The following is a 16,357-nucleotide window of genomic DNA, read 5'->3' on the forward strand; positions in this document are numbered from 1 at the left end:
CTAAGCATTTTCACATGTCAATGTACTTTTTTTTCTTCAACTCCTGCATAGTTTCAGCGTGGACTCTATATTATTCCAGAGTGCCAAGGGGAGAGGGGTTAAAGCCTGGAATGTACACTATTTCCCCACAGGAAGCTGGGTATGGAAGCGCAACGCCCAAATCTCTCCATCACACGCACAGCTCATTTTGTCTGCCACCAAGAGAAGAAACCGACACCGACACATTTATATTGTTTTCTTTTTATCAAATACATTTTTTCTTTAATACATCGCAAGTTACTTGTACAAAAAAATTCACATTATAAAAATAATAGAAAATGTTTTTTTTTAATGCACCAAAGCAGTCTGCGATCAGACTGTTGTTAAGAAAAGTAAATATTTAGATACAAAATCTGCCTCTCTTGGAGTTTTACTTTTACACAGGTCTAAAACACAGTTCATAGTGAGTGAATCTGTAAAAAAGCACACACACACACACAAACAATAAAAATATGCAACACACTGTGAATGTTTGATGCTCTTTGTAAAAAAAAAAAAAAGAAAAGTGGGCAAAAAAACATTTTTAGGTAGTGGTTTATAAGGCATGTATACAATTAAATGAAAAAATACCAAAATTATGTTCATAAACATATTTTTGTTTACGTGCAGATTCCATCTACCAGAAAATGCAATAATTTGAGAAGATTGAGGTACAAAGTCTCTTCATTTTTCCGTTACTTTATCAAAAACTCAAATTATTCTATCATTTGATGATGATAATTGTCAAATGTACAGTATGTGTGATGCTGTAGTTTCCAGAGCTATGGAGTGATATTCGTGCCATTATTCCAGGTGCAAGACCCACTGTTTTGAGTTTAAAACCTTAAATATTTTGTGTGCTCAAACATATTTTTGCAGTTGAAACAGAAGAAATATACATGAAACTTGAAAATAGGAGCAAAAAAAACTTTTTTAAAAGTTTTTACTCAAGAGAAATTCTCTGTTCTGTGCTCAAAAGAGAGCAGGGCACATTACAAATGTGCCACAAAAACACCCAATCACATACACGGACGAAGGTTGATGTCAATTGGTCAGAAATTCTTCCAATCGTGTACAAATCTGATCCAGCCAATTCCTTTTAGAAGTTACTTTTATAAGTATTCATTGGGGGTGGGAAGGGTGGGTTGGGTTTTTATTGTCATATTGTGTGTTTTTTTGTTTAGTTTTTTAAATGTTACAGCGCTTCAAGTTGCCGGAAGATGGTGTGAGAAGTGTACCGCTTTTTTTTAATAAATTAAGTTTGAGTGATGCCGAAGATGATTGTTTTGAAAATTATTTTGATGCAGATGTCTTTCGGTTTCATGAGCAAAATTGTTTTTTTTACTTGTCCTGTACAACAGCTGAGCAAACAGATAAGAGCTGCTGGCCTCTTGTTATGACTCTTCTCACACAAGGTGTTTATTTGTATAAACCCCTTTTGTATTTGAGGCTAAACTTTCTTTATATGGATAGTATTTGTGTACTTTTTTATTTTTTTGTTGGACTGGACAGTAAAGAAGAGAGAAGAAGAAATTGGGATTTTGGAGATATTTTTGCAAGAATTTTTGAGTTTCAAGAGAGAAAATTGTTTTTTTGGCACGTACTTTTGAGTTTCAAGTGTCTACAAAATCTTTTGAGCACACTAATTTTTTGTTTTGTTTTAGCGAGTGTTGCGCTTGAAATAATGGCACAAAAATCCCTCGATACAGACTCGCCTTTGTCTGTCAGAGCAGGCGCTTCTTCTCAGAGGGGCACAGTTGTGGGCAATAAAACACTCCAACATACAGTCGTGATATTATAACACATGAAATACCACACACACACACCCTCACACACACGTCAGCCAAACTCACGCCTGCTTCACGTAACAGTTGTTTCATTAAATGGCTCAGCGGGGGCTCATCCTTCCCAGCAGAACGAGGCCCACTTCCAAAACACACGCCTTTCTCTGGAACTTCTATGTGCACCTTTGAAGTGAACAGCTAGTGTACGAAAAAAAAACAAAAAAGGAAAACGTTTTCCGAGAGCTTCGACGGATTGTTCAAGTGTTGCAAATACTGAGATGGACTCAAACTTGTGGAGAATCAACCAAACGAAATCATCCTTCCTGAAAGCGAGGAATTTGTTTTGCTGCACACGGCTTCCCTCACAGCTGCCGTTTTGGACTTTACAGCTTTCAAATTCGCAGACGGCCTTCGTCAACAGGACAGATTTAACGGCACTTGTATGAGGAAAAATTGAAAAGGACGGATGAATCTCCTGTCAACATTCAAAATGTCTGGTGAGAGCATTCCGAAAGCGTGCCTGCTTCAGTGTTCCTGTGGAGATGCTCCTCATCCTCGGACTTTGTCAAGATTCCTGCGGCCTTTCCGTGTTCGTTTCATGGGGTAAAGTCTGAGCGGCTGGGGCGGTGATTGAAACAAGAAAAAAAAACTAAAGGGCGCAGGCCGGAGTCGTGTGCGGACTGAAGCCTCCTCTATGCCATGATGAGAGGATTGCTACGCTCTCTTAAGTCCGCTGCAGGAACCAGCTCTTTCTTCACCGGCGTTCCGTCCAGATTGGAGTGTCTTCCTTTGGGCTTGAACAAGTCAGACACAAAGAAAACCTGCAGGGAGAAAGGACAGGACTGAGTCGTTTTGGTCGCTGCAGATTCAAAAAGTTTTGAATTTTCAAAAAATATATCTAAATATGTAGTTTTCTTTTGATGACCTAAAGTGTTGCAAACCAGTTGCCCCACTTTTTGCCATCTGTATTTTACTGGCAGCAATTTGTGGGCTTTTCTTTGCATCCTGACCAATTTTCCTGGCTTATGACACTCAAACCTACACAACTGTGGCTTGGTATCAAAAGACCTGCTTTTTTTAGGCTTTAAACACTAATAACTGGGATATCTTCATTTTTTGGACCTCCTTTTAACTCACTTGATCCTGATCTAGTTGTCCAAAAAGGCGCCGAAATGTGAGGAACAGGTCCCATGGAACTCAATGACTGCATAACAGAAATTGGTTTCTGTTCATTTCTGTGTGTCTCAGGTGGAAATGTAAAGGCCTTAGGAATATATATTAAAATGATCTTAACACAAAAAATGTAAAAAGTATGTTTGATGAATTGTGTTTGGATCTAAACTAACCCCTTTTTAAGTGTAGAAATGGGAAAGTTTTGACCTGAAGGGTTAAACTACTTCTTGGCAAAAAAAAAAAAGTTATAAAAATCTTTTTCATTTCCACAAGAAATATCCACATTAATAGAAAAATGGTCCAGTTCTTTAACCTCTTTTTCCAACACAAAAGGAGCTCCGCTTTCTAAGACTTGCCGCCAAAAGTCTCGTTTTTCTGAAGCAAAAAGTATCTTAAGCCTTTCTAAGGGTGTAATCAGACCAGAAAAGTCCCTTTGGTTCGGACTGAGTCTGAACCAACATTAGTATGAACTAAACGCGCGACTGTGGATATGACTAGCGCGATGACATATCGCTTGGCTCTTTAAAGTAAACAACAAGGGCTGGCTTCTTTGTGGGAACTGTTTTTTCTTTACTGTCCTTCACTCTTTCTTTCTTCTTTTTTCTTCAAGCCGCTCATAATTGGTTAAAACGTGTTTGTGCTGAGCAGGAGAGGGGTGGGGGGTAGCAAAAGCTCGTTAGATGCGCTTCTGAGTAGAATCGAGCGGCAGGTTCAACAAGAAGAGACAACATCAACAATAAAAAACACAGGAATGAGCAACACTGGAAAAAGAAGCAAAACCACTTCACTTTAATTGATGATACGAATAGAGAATTTAGCATCTGCAAGAAAACGATTGGATCTAGAACCGGATCCATAACCAACCTGAACCGGAGAGAATCTTTTTTATCCCCAACCTTAACTATGAAGAGAAATCGCATAGAGTGTGTGTTCCTCAATGGTTTTAACTCCGCCCACGTTGAGGCACGGCTTGGTTTCTCGAAAAGGTTGGGTATCATTGTGATTTTTTTATTGTGGCTAGGGTGTAGCGGTGTCTGCCTTTTTTTTTTTACCTGTTACTAACAATGTTAGATGTTTGCATAGTCATAGTAACATTTGTTTGAGCTGTTTCAGGCTGTATTACAGTGATGAAAGTCAGGCAAGGAAAAAATTCCTGAACTTTTCTTTGAGCGATATGGCGGGCGCGGAGCAAAATTTTTGAAAAATACATGGTCTTACATGAATTCTGGTGCATTCTGGCAGCTAGTTATTCACTTCTTAATCAAGAAACTAAGTCTAATTGGAGCATCATGATTTGTCATTCAAAACTCTAGTTTGACTTACCATTAAGGATTTGCTGATCCTAAAAAAGAATTTGGATAATTGCTAAAAGTAACACAATCCTACAATCTAAGCTTTTCCTTAAAGTTGCAGAACATACAATTGCTAAAAGATAGTAACATCAAAGCCCCAAATGGCAAAAAGAACACCAGTAACTATGATATTCTTTGAATATGTGGACCTCCTTTTAACTGACTCTTTTGTCCCGCTTAATACGCCCTCTAATTCGGTGCTCCTTACATATAATACAAGTTCAAAAATAGACCCCTCAATGACAGCATACCTTATGATCAGTGTGAAAATACGGTACACTTGTTTGATTTTAATGATCGGTAAATTTCTCTTTTCAACAACAGTACTTACAACACAGTATGCCACCACTGCTCCCTGTATAAACCCAGCCAGCACATCAGTGGGGTGGTGCTTGTGGTCGGACACTCGAGACAGGCCGGTGTAGAAGGACATCATGATGAGGGTGAACTGGGTCAGTGGGCGGAGTAGGCGAGCTCCGTGCCAGGTGAACCGAGACTGCAGATAAAACTGCAAAGCAAGAGGTCTTGTTTTTCTGAGCACGCCAAGGCGGAGATACAGAAAAAATGAAAGGGTTGGAAAACTCACCACTAGGTACAGCATGGTGTACATGGAGAACGATGCGTGTCCAGAGAAGAATGACTTCCTGTGGACCGCAGGCAGAAGTCAGCAGTCTAACCACATCAAGTTAAGGACAAATGCCTTCGAAATTCTGTAGTTATGGTATTTGCAGACGTTTCGTTTACCTGGCCTCTTGTACGTGGCTCTCTGGACCCTGACACTGATACTCCGTGATGTAGCCCAGAGAGCAGTTGATGGTGGAGAAGTCGGGCTTGCAAACATCCAGAAAGTGAGGACGCATGCGACCCACAGACACCTTGGCGATGTCCGTGAACGACTGGCTGATGGCGCAGCCAAAGATGAACACCCCCACCTGCTTGTAGAGGGCAGAAATGTAGGGGTTTCCTACAAACGACTTGGATCCTTCGTTCAGGAAGTAGATCCTGTAACTCTCTCCGATTATGATCTGAAGGGACAGAAATTAAGATTTGGCATGGTGGGATTTATGGCACAGGGGACATAGTATTCACAAGTAAATTACAAAATAGCTCTGAACTTGACGGAGAAGATTCACAATCATTTTTGTTGCTTAGAATTATTAATAAAGGAAGTTTCTATTTCTGGGAGTAAACAGAGAGTCATGGAGGGATCTGACGCAACTTGACTGAGAGTCTACAGTTTTAATTGTATAAATAAAGTACGGCAGAAAAACTGACAACTAACAAGTAAAAAGGGTCCATTACTGTCAGAGAAGAGAGGCTATGACTGGAAACAGCTGGTGAAGCTCAGAATCCCCATTTTAGCCTCACCACCCATCATCCCCTGTCTATCCAGCAGCTCAAAAATGAGACTGTAGGAGAAGTGCAAGATTTAGAGTGGAGGAAAGAGTGATAGAAGGGAAAACAAGGAAAAAACGAGGGAGTAAGAGTGTGCGTAAGGGGGGAGAAAATGGGGGCTGCTGGTTCTAATCAACAGAAACGCTGAGCTAGGCGACCTGTCTGATTCTGGAGGCCAGCCCTAACAGAGCGCTCGGCGGGGCTCGTTTGTAGTTTCTGCGGCTGTCTCGCTGAAAGGGCTCCGATTTCACAAGGCGATGTCTGGCTGTTTTTTGCGTTCTTACACCGGGTTTTTTATCGGACATTCTTTCCAAGGGTTCAGGAATAAGTCTCATTTCGGGGAAAAGCATTTGCGCAGTGGGAAAGCCCTCCAGAAGATTTAACAAGCTGATAGAGACTGTTGCTTCCACCAGCCAGGCCTTTGGAGCCAGCTGTTTTTCATGGGAAAGAGGCAGAAAAACACATCTGGCTCCCTTTGTGTGGGAGATTTAGGTGTGTGAATGGATAAACAAATCGCAGTGAATGAAGCGGCGACACTAAATACTCCACGTAGTAGCAGCTTTGTGGCTTCTGTCAATAAACTAAGTGAAGCCTCAGTGTTTTTCCCTTCCTGCAATAAAGATCTGCATAACTGCCCTTGCTGTTGCTTATTTTGCACTAAACGACCAAATGTTGTTTTTTTTACTAGTTCTCGAAACCCCATCGCTGGCAGGAACGCTCTTGGGGGTGAAAAGATGCTTTGCCAGCGGTGACAATGACATAACTGGCAAACTGTTCTTGTTTGGGGCCTTCGCCACAATTACACCCCGCCAATTGGGAGTATTAAACTAAACAACCATAATTACATGGACGGGGCTGCTGCTCACCATGAAAACCCTTGTGGTTTTGAGCCTGTGCAGTCATCTGCTCTAATAGGCCAAAGGAAACCAATGCCAAGCATTTATTTGAAGCCTTGTTCATGCTACAGGTAGCATCACACTACGGTGTGAAGCTAGATTTGGTGCAAAAGGATTGTTAGACCATAAAAAGGTTTCAAACTCATAATTAGTGATTTGTGTGTCTATAGAAATGTTTTGTATCTCTAAGGAAGAAATTTTTCGCCTGTAAAAAGATTTTGTACTTTTTGGGGAAAAAAATAGTCTGTCCGTGAAATTGTTCTGTATCTGTGATAAGAAATTTGTGCATCTGTAAAACTGTTTTGCGACTGTAGAAAAAAAAAATCCATAAAAAGGCTTTGTACGTGTGTGAAACGTCACACGTATTTGTTAGTATTTTGGGAATCTTCCAGCATTTCAACTTGTCTTCTTTTTGTAGAACGAAGACACTTTTCCTCCCAGTGTGGATAGCAAGCATTTGATTGGCTGGTCCAAGCATGTTACCCATTTAGGGACAATGAAAGGCTGCTGATTGGGTTGATTTACTGAAGGAGCAACATTTTTTTTACTTGTAATTAAAGTTTTGTCATCATTTGCAGATCAATGCGGGACACAATGTTTTATTATTTTTTCCAAGTTTTACAGATGCCCAAATTCCCTATTACATGTACAAAACCTTTTTACAGACGAATACATTTTTCTACTGATTAGATAGATTTTTTTTTTAATATCTTGTCCATCTGTAAAAATCTAACTCCATACTACAGTCAGTTGGTGCTTTGGTCTTTGTTTGAGCCTTTAGCCACAAAAAACAGTTTTTTCTCTTATCTGTTATTTAACGGTTACTAGGTCTGCACGATATGAGGAAAACTCGCGACATGCGATTTTAGTGATCAATGTTGCGATGTCAGAATAACTGCAAAAGTTTAATTTAAATAAGAGTCAAAATACCTTAAATTATTCTTCAAATGACCCTCGTCTAATTAGCGGCGCAACATTTAACATAAAAGCTCCATCCGATTGGTCAACAATGTGAAGGGCTTCATCTGATTGGTCAAATGCATAAAGGGATTTCTTCAATTTATTAAATAGTTCAAGTTGCCACAGGATTGTTTTAGCACATTATAGGTTTACCATTTATGGTGATTTGTGTTACTTTTGCGATATGGATATTGCACAGCTTGAAATCGCGATAACGATAAATTTGCGATTAATTGTGCAGGCCTAATGGCTACCAATGTGTAAGTAGTGCCCAATGTTTGGTGAGTTGTTGCTAGCCTCTAGCAAAAAGTAGTCTATTTAAATGTACTTGGTCTATATTAACAGTGAGGCAGTATACTTAAAATTACTTTTTATATACTATCCATTTATTATAAACTCAAAATGTTCCAATATAGTCTAAAGAAGTATTCAGTTTGTATGCTTCCTACGCAACATTATATAGTCTATAGTATACCTACTTTACTTATACTTTACTTAACTCAAGTATACTTAAAAAAATAAACTTCAAATATACTACTTAGGCTTCGGTAGGGTGCACTTTTGGTGGTTTTCAGGGTTACATTTGGCTTTTTTGAAGTTACTGTAGGTAAAATTGTACATGCCACATGAACCTGCTACAAGTTCAGATATTGTTCTTGAGGAGGCTTAAGTGTTTTCGGATGAAAGTTAAGCGAGAAGCAAAGCACAAAGAGAAGACGTCTCCATTGTTTTCTTCCAGAAAACTCCACTACGCCTAAAACCCCAATCAGTCAGCCATCTTACAGCCTTAAGGGAAAGCTGAATGAAGTTTCGTTGACCAGTTCTTATCTTGGAACTTTCTGAAACCAGTAACAGCAGATGCTGATAGTACAGGTATGGAGATTAGTTTTTCCCCCCAGGCATCATTTCAGATAATCTCAGTTCATCCCCACAGTGCCTGAAGTATCAGATAAGAGTGATGTGATGAAGTGCCATAAACCAGGGTCACACAACAAGATTTGGAACCAGATTCCCATATCTAAGATAAAGTTTGGATGATGTTACCCACCTTTCCAGATTAAAAGCACAATCACTTTAAAACGGCAATCTTGAAAATGGCAAATCTGTTGCAGAAAGATGATTTGGAAGAAAGTTGGAGAAAGTGTTGCTGAGTGAAGGGGCTCCAGCCAATAAAAAATGCACAAGTAACAATTGGGGAAAGGAATCACCAAGTGTATACGAGATAGCCAAAAAACAGCATCCATCAAATGCAGCAGAATGCAAGAAAAAAATATTTGTTTGGCTGTCAGAGTAGAATTAGGTTCACTTGAAGATTGTTTTGTTGTAGCAGCCCCCGAAAGATAAGATGAGTACATGGAGTGAACTCACAGGGAACTACTTACACAACATTGTCATGTTAATGACAAAAGCATCATGCCTGTGTAGGACAATGGCATCTGATTAAGTCTGGGGACAAATCTTGCAGTGTGACCTTCCCTGTACCAGTCAGTGATGCGGTGTGAACCCACAGCTCCCCAAAGACAAGCCGTTAAGATTCGCACAATCCAATGAGCCAGCAAATGCAACATTATTGCACTACGTGTTTGTTAAACCAACAATTAACTTCAGTGATGATGAGAAATCTAGGTGCTGCTAGAAGATGAGGAGTGAAGATGGCATTAGTGATCAGAGTGAGGCGACTTACAGACAGGATGGTGATTAGAATGCCGGCGCCGCTGAGCACACCGTCGCTAATGGTGTCTCCGTGTTTGGCCGGGTATCTGATGGATTCATCACTGCAGTAAAACCCTCGACGGTAAGGTTTAACAGCGCTGGTCTCAATGACCAAGAAAGGGAGGCCGGCTAGTGTGAAGAAGCAGCGAGCGGCACACAGACAAAGAAGGGGGTGGTGGGGGTAGGGGTGGGTGAAGGAGAGAGAGATGGAAGTGCTAGGTTAATGTCATGTAAATAAAAGGAGTTGTGGCGACAAGCAGGAGGAGACGGGACATCCTGAAGTGGCTCAGTTCGTTGTGTGGCTGTTTTCAATGATCACAACAGTCCAGTTTTAAGACAGGACTTTTGATTGTTTTTTAGGTAAATATGGTTGCTTAAACACCAAACAACCAGTTTTTAGATAAATGTCAAGAAGATAGCACAAAGTGATATCAACACCACCACATATTTGCTTCTAAATTCAAGTTCTTCTAAGCATCAGATCATTGGTTGTTTTCTAGGCCAGCCACAGGTGAACTGAGCGCGCTCCACTGCGCGCTCTCTCTTGCTGCACCACAGCTGGACTTACTGAAACCACAGGGACACTGAAGCCCACCGCCGTCAGCACGGTGGTGGACACCACGCTGGTCTTATAAGGCAGGCGGATGCTGTTGTCGTTGCAGAAGAATCCTCTTTGGTAAGGTGGGAAGGGGGATTTGTGCAAAAACACGGCAACAAGTACCACTGTGTGATTGGACAGACAAGTGAGGTAAGTCTTTATGGACACATTGGGATGAAAAGTGCATAAACCCACTTACAGAATGTCAGAAGGGCCCAGGTTCTACATCTCACAATGACAATGCTCCAAAAATTAGTCAGGTACATCATATGATGTGAATGTTCCAATTGCCTTAACTATTTATATCTTATGCTACCTCAACACCGCCCTTGGAAAACGGGACCTCAAGCGGCCACTTCTAGTGAAAAGTCTATGTAAACGTGTGAATATGCGTGTTTCAGGCACTTGCGTATTAAGATCTTTTGTTCAAGCGTCGCTACACAAGTTTCTACAAACGTTTTCGACTCTACACAATTATATGCAGGTTGAAAGGTAAACCAGTTGAAATTTGACCAATCAAGGACTTGGATTTGGTAGCGATGTATGTGTAGCGCCCTTTTCAATTCGTGGAAGTCCAAACAGTTCGAAAATTGATCACAAAGGAGGAATTAATAATTGCGGTTTGTGCCCGACAAGAATTCTATGACACCAAGTTTTTCATAGATCTGAATAGAGCTGTGAAAGAAAAAGCCTGGAGCCAGAGTCACAAGTTTTGAAATATCTTCGACATTTCACACCAAATCTATTCCAAATCTGTGATTTTGGGGTAGTATCGGGTAGGGACAGTGTAAACACCATATGGAAAAAGCTATTCACGAATGCTCGTTTAGCGCGTTCTTGAACGCGCATCACATTCCCGGTTGTGTACGTAGCATTAGACCCATTTTAGCCACAGAAAACATCTTAATTATGTTCTAAAAATTTAAAAAGGGTACTAGGCATGTTTGAGCCAATGTAGGCAGTTTGTTTTCCCTTTATGGAGGTTCTCACTGGAGGTTTTTGGATACTTGAGGGTGGACATGGTACCCCGGAGAGGCCTCAAATCTCAGGCTGATACTGGAAAACACTAAGTTGACTTCAAAGTGACTTTTGGCTTTCAAGCCCTCCTTTGAATAAATCTGCAATCTGCCCGTACAAAGAAAAACAAGCAGAGTGATGGTGGCTTTGGCATTGGTAAAGGAGAGGGAACAATTTCACAGAACTAAATATCAGCACATGCATCAGTTGCTGAGCCCCCCACCCCAAACACATACACATTGCTGACTTTTTTCTTCTTCTTTGAAGGTCCAGCTGTGTCTAGCTCAAGTTACTGACTGAATTGTGGTTCTTTTGGAAATCCCAAATCTGTTTCCTGCAGATTCAGCTGGACATTATTACATTTTCAAACATGCACCAGTACAGAACTACATTCCTCTCATAAGTTAAACTGGAGGAAAAGAAATATTAGGGTGGGACAGCTGAACAGAGGTTGGATTGTAAAATAAGTACAACTTATAGTGTGTTCCATCTTGAATGTCTGTCGGTTTCAGTTTAGTTCATCAGGCTACCCCGGCACACCTGATGTGAAGCAGATGGGGGGGCAATGTAAAAGAACCACGCCACCCCCCACCCCCAAATGTTGACCCCTGCAACCTCCTTTAAACACATTCACAGACAGACCGCAAAACCAGACTTACAGACTTCTGCAGAGATCAAAGAGAAAAAAAACGGCGACCTTTCAAGTTACAGTGAAAGGTCACTGCTAACGAAGACCTATGAGGAATGAAAAAAGAAATGTTGAAAGAATTTTCTAGAAGAACACTTGGAGGAGCAACAAAAAGCAGGTGTGGGGAATGGACGCAATCAAATATCTGGTTATTATATTAAAAGACATTGAAGCATTCTGGGGCAAATTTTGTCAGTTATAAAAAAGAAAAGGGTTTAAAATCTCTTAATAATAATTTAAGTAAACGGGTAAATTATGAACTAGCTTTTTGTCTTAAGACATGCATAGGCAAATTGATACTATGCAAGGAGTTACCGGAATACATGAACATCTACTGACGTTCCACGAAACATCCGGGGCCGAGGGGGAGGAGCCTTTTCCTGAAAGAGCTTCTTAAGGCCGTGTCACACAGCTGTAAAAACGTACATTTTGCGCATATTGCACAGACATATATGTAAATACATGGAAAAGGTGAGAAAAGTTGGGGTCTGTTTTCACAGATGTTTCATGAATGAACTACAGAAGACGTACAAACAAACCAATCAAAGAACAGGTAAATCCAGATAGAACATGAACCGTGCGTGATTACTCCGCTGTTTATATACAATTCATTAGTGATTCGTGCACCAATTATGTAATTTTTACGTGATATGTGCGCCGCATATGCAATATAATCAGGGCCTCATGTGTGGTGCAGGATTTGGAAATGTCCGCTTGGCTAACCCTCTTGTCCACCACCCCTTCCTGAATTGAAAGGTTGCAATAAAAGCAATCCCACACATTTGGTTGGTAAATTTTTTGGCACCCACCCCCCAGGAATACCAGCTGTAACAGTTCTTCAAAAGACCACTAGGGGCTGGAGTCAGAAGGGAGCAATTAACCATCAATGTCAAATTACAGTTGGGTGGCGAAAACATTTTTGATACCTTCATTTTTTTATGCATGAAACTTTATGAAAATACATTTAATAAGCTTTCTACCTTGGAAATTTGTAAACTCCAGTCACTACTTTGACTTTTTTTGCCTTTCAGCATCCTCTGGGCGATGTCAGAAATGCTTAATCCAGGTGATTAGAAGCTGGAATAGCCTTTGTATGCACTTGTAGAGGGCCCGAGCTGGCTTTTCCTGTAGCAGACCTCACAAAGCCTCTGACTAGAGGAAAATTCTGTTTAAGACACTGTTTTAAGGTTTTGAAAAACAAAATATAGAGTTTGACTGAAACATGAATTTAACCCCAAAAACTGTTAAATTTTCCATCTAAACATAAGAAATCTTAGTGTGAATTATTAATTTACTTATTTGATGAAGAACCTTTGCGCAAAATGAAGATAACCATAACCCTTAAAGAAAGCCAGAGAGTCAGTGAGTCCTTGGTTTCCAAATATCTTTGTGTTAATTACCTGGATAAGGTGTGTTCAGCAAAAGTGAACCAACCCTTCCCCAAAAACTTCTGAAGTTTTGAACTGTCACTTTCACTTTAAGGAAATGGGAAAAACGTTTGAACCCAGCTGAACCGGCATTTCTCTTCCTGGCTTTCAGCTGGATTTTCGATTTCGTCCCCTGACCCCTTTCATCCGTCTGCCAGTGCAGCATCAGCAGTGAGTCAGATGTCTTGGGATTTTCCCCTCCTGCCCTCATCCGCTTCCAGCATGTAAAAGAAGAAATAAATAAAGGAGTTTGTGTGTGTCACCCTGAGGGCCAACAACAACATCTGAGGGCGGGTGCGGGTTTGGAATTTTTGCTTTATCTCGACATCAAAGACGACAAAAACCCAACAATGGGGCTTAAAATTAACTCTGGAACTGGATCTTAACATTAACATCTTTTGTCATGTATTTATTCTGGCTCCCAAAGCCAAATAACCCTGCAAACGCAAGAACGACTTGGTCAGCACAACAGTGGAGCAAGCGGCACCTCGCTCCATCCAACACGGCTGTACTCGACGGAGAGCCCGGACTAAAACGCTGCAGCCGTCCGCCAAAACACGCGGTGAGACTAGCAAAACAAAAATATGCGCTTTTTCCACTGGCGGGGACTCTGTGCCGTCTGCTGCAGGGGTACATGCGTTTATGTCTGAGGCGGCTGTGGGGCGCACACAGATGCGGTTGTTTTTATTCGCAGAACCTGTCTGCCCCCGCGTCTGCCAGCTCCCCTGTGTGAGGAGGGAAAGAAAAGTCCCATTTGGATTAGGAGTTTCTGCTAAATAACACACCAGATGGGGGGGGAAAACATGTCATTTTCTCTTTTAGTCAGAAAACTTTTTTTTAAATAAACTTTTAAATCACTCTGCAAGCCTCAATTTAGACTTTTAGTCACAAATAGTTGTAAATGTTTTAGTTTATGTTCAGTCAGTACTGGAAAAAAAAAGCGTACAGATTCTGTGTCGCTGTTCAATTTGACCACATCAATAAAGTTTTCACCAAAAAAAGGTTATTTGAGACAAAGTAAGATCGTAAACAAGCTCAGAAACTTGAATTTAAAGCAAAAGAAAGGGGTGAAAGTGCTTAAACACAATTAAAAGAACGTTATATCCACCTGCTGGGTCTTAAATCTGATCCGCCTCTGCCCCCCACCCCCACGGGATTACAACCACCCAATCTAAAGCTCTCCGGTGTTCTGCTGACAGATGCTATCTTTCCTGGCACGGACGGTCTGCAGGGAGAGCGGAGTAACTGGAAACTGCAGTGTGAGAATGGAAGGAGCCTTTGATTACACGCACTGACCCACCATTTCCGCCTTGCGGTCGCACTCTGTACGCCGCATCTTTAGCCAGCAAAACACTGTTGGTTTGTTGACAGGTTTCTCTGCTGGAAAGCACACAGAACAAATGATGGAGGGGAAGGGGGGGGCGGCCGGCCCTCAGCAGAGATAAATACTGGAGGGAAAACCTAAATATAGGAAAAGATTTGTTGATTCTCGCAGACTCCTGGTGACATTTTTCACAATGGCTGGAGTTCCCACGAGAGCTCAGGCGTTCTATTTTAACTGTGAACACGGCTCGTAATCATAACTTTACACTACAGCCGGGAGAAAAGAGCAGCAGGGACGACTATATAAAAGTTGGAGCCACCGCAGACTGGCTTTCACCCCTTTATTTATAAGACGTCGACAGAAAGAAGAAAAACAATAATAACGTAAAAAGTGGTACATGTTTAAAAATAATTGGAGTCCAGATTACTCCAGTGTATCTTGAAAAACAATCGAATGCAGCATTTGTTGTAGTGTAATCTCTCTCTGTATGGGGCTGTTGAGCATCACCAGACATGAAGTGATGAACATGCACACATTCACTCGGTCCTGACCTCTTCACCACTTCCCTTCAATTATACCACACAGCCAGGCAAGTGTGTTATGCCAGATGTTCCCATCAGAAGAATTCCTGCTGCTGAGGAATGTAAGCTGGAAAAATATCATGGGAAGTCAACGCAGAGGTCCAAACAGGTGTGGGTGAAGAGAAGAGAAGAGAATTGCTCCTGAAAGTTGGCATTTAAAGTCGCACTGCAATCATCTTTTGATCTGTTTTCAAAGCAGTTGTCTTTTAACTAGCATTATGCCGATTTTAAACAGTCGTCGTTTCTGCAGAGCAAAAGGAGTTCATTAGAAATTTGCCCCTAAATTTGGGGGCGGGACTATTGGCGTGGAGACAGCCTGTCCCCACTACCTATCATCCATCTGTTTACACTCTCTCCTGCTAACTTACAGCCGCTTACGACTCCAACAAAACATTAATGGTGCAAGCTTGGATGAGAAAAAACAAATACACACATGAATCTAGTCGTCTACAAGTGGATGCTTCAGAATGGAGCAGAGCAGGGACCACGTGGCCTGCCCCCTGTAGCTTCTACATCACACCTACACAGTTTTTCCAACTGCATTTTTTTGTTTGCTCCTGTTTCACAACGATTTGAATAAGGAAATGCAATATTAAGCCTATTTTTTTTTACACATCTTTCATTTTTAGAAAAAACCCACAAAAACGTTTAAAAGCTCAATTTTTATTAAGTTCAAGAGCATCAAGAGCATCAACAGCTGGATGGCAGTCTCCAGCTGTGTCCTACTAGTGACTGTTGAAGCTAGGTTTCTATGCTGGAATTAATATTAAATAGAGTTTTATTTGGTTTTTCATTAGGGGAATATCAGTTTTTTCGGTCCCTTATAACCACAAACTGATGTCAGACGTGGTTTTTATTTTTTACGAGTCTAAGTTAGGACTCTCACCTAAAAACAGGCAGAACAGGTCCACTCCAACCAGCAGCTTCCTCCTGCTGTGGTCTTTGCAGTTGTTGTTGTTCAGGGAGCTCCCGCCGTTCTTCGTCTCGGCTGCCATCGTCTTTTCAAAGATCAAACAACGTTGCATTTAAGACGGTTGATGAAGAGCGCGTCAAAGAAAAAGCCGAGGGAAAAAACCCCACGAGACTACAACTTTAGCTCTCGCGAGTTCGCTTAAATCGTACAAAAGTACTCGTTGTTGGACGAAAACTTGTTATAAAATCGCTTTCTGGCGGTATTTATTGTTTAATTTAAAAGCTCCGCGGTCTGAGGTCTTCCTCCACTACTGACCATCCTTTCTGTGAGCTTCTTAAACACGGGAAGAGCCCTCGAGCAGGCCACGCCCCCAAGCCCCTCCCCCTTCGATTAATCCCAGATGCCGGCTTCTTCGCTTTGTTCCTCCGCTGCATTGTGGAGGCCTGCTGATTTCCAACACTTTCAATGATTTACGGCAACAACAAAAAAGGCGAGGTTAAAATACTTCTTTGCCAACA

General features: G+C 41.3%; 1 protein-coding gene across 2 annotated transcripts; it reads right to left on the reverse strand.

Annotated features, from left to right (window-relative positions):
- Positions 1-222: 222 nt before the first annotated feature.
- LOC101171943 (phospholipid phosphatase 3) lies at positions 223-16,172 on the reverse strand. Of its 2 annotated transcripts, none has more exons than XM_011486464.3 (6): positions 15,813-16,172; positions 9,263-9,420; positions 5,072-5,352; positions 4,914-4,971; positions 4,659-4,835; positions 223-2,623 (listed from the first exon to the last, which is right to left on the reverse strand). In XM_011486464.3, the coding sequence occupies exons 1-6, from the start codon at positions 15,949-15,951 to the stop codon at positions 2,495-2,497; spliced, it is 942 nt and encodes a 313-aa protein (XP_011484766.1). In that variant the 5' UTR covers positions 15,952-16,172; the 3' UTR covers positions 223-2,494. The 2 variants fall into 2 exon arrangements, with proteins under 2 accessions (XP_011484766.1, XP_004079110.1); XM_004079062.4 differs by lacking the exon at positions 9,263-9,420 and adding an exon at positions 9,860-10,014.
- Between the last annotated feature and the right edge of the window lie 185 nt (positions 16,173-16,357).

Source organism: Oryzias latipes, chromosome 17, assembly GCF_002234675.1.
Source record: "Oryzias latipes chromosome 17, ASM223467v1".
Lineage (NCBI taxonomy): Eukaryota > Metazoa > Chordata > Actinopteri > Beloniformes > Adrianichthyidae > Oryzias > Oryzias latipes.

Excerpts from the sequence above, each read along its gene's own strand:
- LOC101171943 (XM_011486464.3), bottom strand. The coding sequence starts at position 15,951 with ATGCAACGTTGTTTGATCTTTGAAAAGACGATGGCAGCCGAGACGAAG. Across the intron at positions 4,836-4,913 it reads ACACCATGCTGTACCTAGTG|TTTTATCTGCAGTCTCGGTT; the intron begins GTGAGTTTTCCA and ends CTTGCTTTGCAG. Across the intron at positions 2,624-4,658 it reads CAGTGGTGGCATACTGTGTT|GTTTTCTTTGTGTCTGACTT; the intron begins GTAAGTACTGTT and ends TTCTCCCTGCAG.